Genomic DNA, 6,927 nt, shown 5'->3' on the forward strand with positions numbered 1-6,927 from the left:
TTTGCCAGTGAGTTTGTGTGTCTCTGTCACTGGGATGATTCATCTTGATTGTCTCCTTGATTGGACTAAGAACTATCTAGGAGTTTTGTGAAGCTCCATTCTGTGTCTGTGAGGATATTTCCCCAGGTGATTAGATGGTGAGGGCTCAGTCTTAATGAATTACTCACCTGATGGACTGATAATATCACAATATTATTATTAGGTGGTGTAAAGGTAAGAGATGGGGGCCTTGTTGGAGGAAGTAAGTTTCTAGGGGAAGGGTATCCTTGAAGGCTAAATCCTCCCATGGCCTCGTCTAGCATTCCTTTCCCTGTTTCCTGTCTGTCAGGCATGAAGAGCAGCCTCTATCACACTCTGCCACCATCACATTCAGCCCAAGCAACTAGGGCCAAGTGACCATGGACTAAACCCTCTGAAACTGTGAGCCCAAACAATTAATTTCTCCCTATAAGTTGTTCTGCCAAGTATGCTTTTCAGTTATGCAAAAGTCACTAATAAAGTTATTAGAAGAAGGTGACAGAGCCATGCTTATTTTGCATGTTGCTTGACCTAGTCTAACTCACATTGAGTCTAAAGTCCACACTCAGTAAAGATTCATTCTTTGATTACATATTCATTCTTTGCACATGTGACTGCCCATTTTTGGGTATAAGACCTGCAATGGGTATGCACGTGAGGTGCACACAGTTGACAGGGTGCTAGCTAAATGACGGGTCCTCAACTGACCACATCTGTGTGAAGGGCCACAGAAAGGCCTAGAGAGTTCATTTAGCTCTCACCCCAGTCCTTTTTCTTGACCCTTGGACAGCTTGAGATGAAGCCAGAAATACCTGAGCACTTTGAAGCACGGTGGAAGTTTCTAGAACCACAGGCTGTTGAGCAAACATAGTAGGTTATAACTAACCACACTTTCCCTCCATTTCAGACTCCTTAAAGCCTTCTTAATACGGGGCACAGAGATACCTTTGTGGCGATCATGTGTAATTCATCTCCTGAGAAAAGTCCTAAGAAAGGTCCCAAGTCCTTCATCACCTCTGCTGTCCAGTTCTGAGGTGGTCTAAGAAGAGATACAAGCAGGAAAGTTAAAAGGCATGCAGTGGAGGCTGTCACCTTGCATCTCAGCACCTCTGTTAATTTGTCTGTTTGCTGTTCTGTTGTTGTTTGGATCTCACAGAGATCCACCTGCCTCTGCTTCCCAAGTGCTGGGATTAAAGGCATGTCCCACCATTCTTGGCTCTGATTGTTTGCTTTTGATGGCTCAAAATGTCCATTTGCTTTTGATATCTCACTATGTAGCCCAGGCTGGTCTTGGAACATCTCCCTGTTTTAAGTTCCCAAGTACTGGACCTACTGGAGAGCACCACCATGCCTGGCTTCCTATCTCTTTAACAAAAACATTATCCCATTAGACCATATGTTCCATGAAGCAGGAAACACACCTATTTAATGACCACTATATCTTCAGTCCTGCTGATAAACAACTGTTACATCCTCAGTACATATGTGCCAGGTACTACAAGTTCTTTGTATTCACTCATTTTAACTGTGTTTGGCCCCACTCTACATATGTAAGTATTAACAATGGAGAACAATTAAGCAACTTTTCCCAGACAATATAAACATAAAATAATAGAAACAAAAATTTAATGAAGAGTCTGGCTCCTGAATTCATGCTGATAACGCTATATAATAGTAATACGCCTATGGCACAATGATTACCTTCAAAATATTTTTTCCCAGTCCTCAGGAAACTGAGGCTAAAAATTATGAGTTTAAGGTCAGCCTGGGCTACTTAGTGAGTTAGTTCTGGGCAAGCCTGACCTGGAACCATATAGCAATACCTTGTCTCAAAAAGAAAAGAAACAGGACTGAAGATGCGGCTCTGCAGTTAAGAGGACTTGCTATTCTTACAGAGGACCAGAGTTTGGTTCCCAGCACTCACATAGGGTGGTGGCTCATAATAGCCTTTAACTCTAGCCCCAGGGGATCTGATGCCCTCTTCTGGGCGCCTCCAGCATTTGCACTTACATAGACATACCCACACACAGACACACATATACATGTATACATAGTTAAAAATAAAAATGAATTTAAAAAAAACTATTATCTCAGCACTGACTGGTGGCTACTTCCTTCTAAATAACTGACCATCCCTCTGGACATTCTACATTGGACAGGACAGTTCTGCTTTGATCCAGGGAGCTCTCACTACCCAGAAGGTGCTTCTACCACCATCACCACCATCACCACCACCATCCTCACCATCATCCTCACCACCATCATCACCACCATCATCATCTTCATTATCTTTTTATCTTTTATTATAATTATTTAATTACTTATTTTCCTACTTATGGGAGGCATACGCCAAGGCATGGTAAGCACCTTTACTCACTGAGCCATCTCATTGGCTCATCATCAATATCTTAACAAAAATAATACTATGAAGAAACAGGAATTCTCACTTAACCATGGTAGGAGTGCAAAACAATGCACCTCTTTGGAAGACAGTTTGATGGTTTCTTACAAAACTAAATACATCCTTACCATACAACCCAGCAACTGTACACTTCAGTGTTTACCCAAAGGGCTTGGAAAAGTACATCCCTAAAAAGTCTGCATACATATGTTTACAGCAGTTTTATTTGTAATGGCCAAAACTTGGAAGCAACTGAGCTGCCAGAGGATGGGCCATTATTCGGTGCTAATGAAATGAACCATCAATCCATGAAAAGACAGGGAGAAAACTTAAATACCTATTAAGAGGTGAAAGAAATCAACTTGAAAAGGCTAAATACCGCATGCTTCCCACCACAAGACCTTTGGAGAAAACAAAGCTATCCATTGGTGACCATAGAGGAGGCAGGCAGGGACTAGGCAAAGCAGTGGCTGCTAGAGTAGGGAAAACACGCAGTATGATTCTGTTTTTCTTTTTTTAATATTTTGAGGGGAGAGCACATGCCATGGCACACACGTGGAGGTCAAAGGACAACTTGTGGAAATCCATTAGTTCCCTCCAGCATGTAAGTGCTGGAGATCAAACTCAGGTGGTCAGTCTTAGCAGCAAGTGCTTTTACCCACTGCATCTCACCAGCCTCAGTATGATATTTTAATGGATAACATATGTCATCATACATTTATCCAAACCTAAAGAATGCATACCAATAGTGGGTGCTCAAGGAATCTCTGGACTTTGGGTGTTAATGGCAACAATGATGTCGATGTGGTTCATCAATTAGAACGAATACACAACTTTGGTGGAGAATGATGAGGTGGGGAAGCTATGTATCTAGGGAGTCTCTCTCCACCTTCCTCTCAATTTTACTATGAACCAAAAACTACTCTTGCCAGGTATGGTGGTACATGCCTACAATCCTGGCACTCAGGAGATATGCAGGAGGGAATCACGAGTTCAAAACCAGTCTGGGCTACATAACTCAAGGCCAGCTGGAACTACATAGAGCTTATGTCAAAAACCAAGGGCTGGAGATGTAGCTCAAAAGCACTGGGCTCCAAAGTAATATCGATACCAACACCTTGTATTTAAAGTGCATTTCTCTCTTGTGTCACATGAGTGTACGTGTGTGTGGTGGTCACAGGACAACCTCAGGAATCATCCATTTCTTACTTTTTGAGACAGTCACTCACTGGACTGCTGCTGGACAAGGCTAAGTTAGATGACCAGCAAACCCTACTTCCCCAGCACTGGAATTACAGGCATATGCCACCGCATCCAGCCTTTTCACTGGAGTCCTGGGATTTAACTCAAGTGCTTGTGCAGTGAGCACCATACCACTGAACTATCTCCCAAGTCCCTAAAGTGCCATCTTTAAAACCTCTTCCCCTTCTATACAACAAGATGACCACGGAAGGCAACTACAACTGTTTCCATTTGATAAGGAATCTGAAGCCCAAATAAGAAAGGTCACATTCCCAGAGTAAGTGTGGCACCAGACCTCATCCTAAGCTGGTGGTCCTCTTTATCAAGAATGGGGAGCGGCAAAGCTGGGCCCCTTTCACCCAGGGCACCACACCCCCACAGCCCAGCAGCCCCCCTCACACCCAGGGCACACACCCCCACAGCCTGGCAGCCCCTCACCCAGGGGCCACACTCCCACAGCCCAGCAGCTCCTCTCACCCACACTGCTCCTGGAGCCTGAGCTTCACAGCAGCCTTCTGCTCAGGGCTGAGGTCTGTGCAGCCTTTGAAGCCATGCAGAGCAGTAGCCCAGGCCTTGGGAGAGATCCCTCTCTCAATGAAGGTGGCTGGTAAATGGCACAGTAGGTTTCCCACAGCATCCACTGTGTATTCATCAGCAATGGAACCATCCTGAAGCCAAGAAGCAGAGTTGGTAGGAGCCCCAGCAGGGCTCAGGGTCATGAGCCCTTGGAAACACTCCTCATCCCCAACGTCCTTGAAGCTTCTTGGATCAGAATCACCTCCCTAGCCATAGACCATCGAAGATGGAGGACGGTCTGATACTCTCACAGGGAGGCAGCCTTTGATGTCTGGGAACCCCCAGCTTGGCAGAACATGGGTATCAAGTAAATAGAGGCTATTGCCTGTGTGTCAGGCACTGTTCAAAGTGTTATAGTTCTTACCCCATTCCATCCTCATGGGAACTGTTGGAGGTAAGTACTACCTGTTTATTCTCTGTAATGAGAAAGAAATATCCGGGCTCCCTGGCATTCAAGAGCAGCGCACTGGCCATGAACTTGGGAATAGTTACCTTATACATGAGCATACTGAAGTTTGAGGGAGGAAGTGGTTTGCTAAAGCCATGTTCCCCATTGCTGGTAAGGCTTGACCAGCACCAGGTCCTCCATAGTAGCCACCCAGTAATCTCTCCCCAAGATGGAAGTCTCCAGCCAACAGCCAACATCATTCCAAATAATAACATCAGGGCTAGGTCGAGATTCATAAGTCAGATTTCCAGACATCACTGCTGGCTCAAGGTCCCATCCAGATCCCCTCCACAGCTCCCCGAGATGACACACAAGCCAATGAAAGTGTCGGCCAGGACATTCCCTCACCAGGCACCTCTGCACCTTCCTGAGGACCAAGTTCCTTTTGTGGGAATCTAAAACCAATGTTTCCAAGTGTTTCTTCCCCAAGCTGATCACGAAGCGCACACAGCGGGAAGCAGGGACCGAAGTTAGGAAGCGGGACCTGGAGAGAGACAGGGGAGGGGTAGGAGGAGAAGGGAAGGGAAGCAGAGCCTGCTCTGCACTGGGCCCTGAGATGGGACTCCACATCAGCACCAGACACCACCACGGAAATGGTCTGTAAGCATGTGCTCTCCGGGAGATGCCTCAGGTCAGAAAGCAAGCTTCCCACCTATCAGGCCCCTCCTCCAGGGACAGGAACAAACTTCCCATCATGCTCCTCTTCTCTAAGTAGGAAAAAAACTTCCCATCATGCTCCTCTTCTCTACGTAGGAAACAAACTTCCCATCATGCTCCTTTTCTGTGTGTAGGAAACAACTTCCCATCATGCTCTTCTCCTAAAAAGGAATTATTTCCTAAAAGGGAAATAAACTTCCTATCACGCTCCTGTTTTGTGCCCTGATAAAACTGATCGGATGGATTTTTGTAATATGGACTAGTTGAGGAGAAATGAAGGAAAAGAAAAAAAATAAAATAAAATAGAAAAGACAGGAGTGGAAAGGAAAGTGAAGATCCCCCAGGTCAGCGCTCTCCCCAAAGCTCTGTTTGTTTATCGAAGGTGGGTGTTTGTTCATTTGTTTCGTTTTGAAACAGGGTCTTCCTGTGTACCCCTCTTCCTTGGCCCCAAACTCGCCATCCTCCTGCCTCAGCTTCCAGAGACCTGGGCTCACAGGTGTGTACCAGACACCCAGTGTCTCCCCTAAGCACTTGACCATGATGGCTCAAGGAAGACATGTGTCTTCTGCGTGACTCTTAGTGACCACAGTAAATTTTGACTCACCAAAATTCAACCCTACTCAAAATATTTTTCTTGGCAACTTCATGGTAACATTTCTTAATAACGTCTCTCACTAGGAAGAAATTAAACTTTTCTCCGGAACGCAGTTATGAAATGAAGGTTGAGTTCTGCGTGAGACCCACGTTGCCTGCTCATCCCATTATCTGACCGTTAAAAACCAGACTCCTTAACGTCCTTCCAAAAACCTCCTCCCTCCTCTATGTTTCTCCGGGCCCCAGTCCTCTCCTACCCCTAAATCTCCCGTTTTCTCTCCTTAATATGATTCGGACCTGTCTTCTCTCTCCATTCCCAGCACCGCGGGCTTCTTTATTTTTTGTTGACTCATTTATTCAGCATGTCCGCAGGCTCGGTACTAGTCACTAGACAGCAAGGAAGAAGAAGCCAGGCGGCCCCTGCCTTCCTGCTGCCTAATTACACGAAAACAAGCGGGCCCTCTCAGCTAAGGGTAAATGTAAAGAATGCAAAGGGGCTGTGTGCCGCCAGGAAAGGTGCAGGGGTAATCAGAGGAGACTGTGCTAAGGCGGGACATTTGAGCCGGACACGGGAGAGTGGGAGGAGCAGGCCAGGCGCAGATCTGGGTTTCTAAAAGAAGCTTCCGTCCCTTCTGCCCTCCACTTGGGGGACAGCCTTGGCCTGTTGACAACCACACCCGGGACACAAGTGAAACACAATAGGCATCACACAAAGCCTGGACTCCACCCTGTGAAGTCCCATCCTCTCCACACCTGCTTGGCAGATACGCGCATGTGTTCCCAGAGGGCTTTGCGTCCCTGTGCGAGGAGGTTGCCCTTAAACTCATCAACTCATCCTTCAAGCTTTAGTTGCAGCCTTCTGGACTCTCCATTCTGAAGGTGATAGATAGTCCCTCCTCTAATGGCCACTGCCCATTACCATGGAAACAGCACCCGGGTCTTTTGGGAACTATCCTGCACTAAGCCCTCTTGTGCTTTGAAGCTTCCCAGC

The 6,927-nt window shown here is 46.3% G+C and overlaps 1 protein-coding gene across 1 annotated transcript in view; it reads right to left on the minus strand.

Annotated features, from left to right (window-relative positions):
- The window catches only part of Otoa (otoancorin), a 79,772-nt gene that overhangs the window by 29,524 nt on the left and 43,321 nt on the right, over positions 1 to 6,927 (minus strand). Inside the window, exons 18-20 of the mRNA XM_008843890.2 lie at positions 5,034 to 5,236; positions 4,139 to 4,329; positions 964 to 1,057 (exon numbers count right to left, since the gene is read on the minus strand). Coding sequence (XP_008842112.1) covers positions 964 to 1,057; positions 4,139 to 4,329; positions 5,034 to 5,236 — 488 coding nt within the window. The remainder of the gene's footprint in view (positions 1 to 963; positions 1,058 to 4,138; positions 4,330 to 5,033; positions 5,237 to 6,927) is intronic.

This window comes from Nannospalax galili, unplaced genomic scaffold (genome assembly GCF_000622305.1).
Source record: "Nannospalax galili isolate Female #2095 unplaced genomic scaffold, S.galili_v1.0 scaffold381, whole genome shotgun sequence".
Lineage (NCBI taxonomy): Eukaryota > Metazoa > Chordata > Mammalia > Rodentia > Spalacidae > Nannospalax > Nannospalax galili.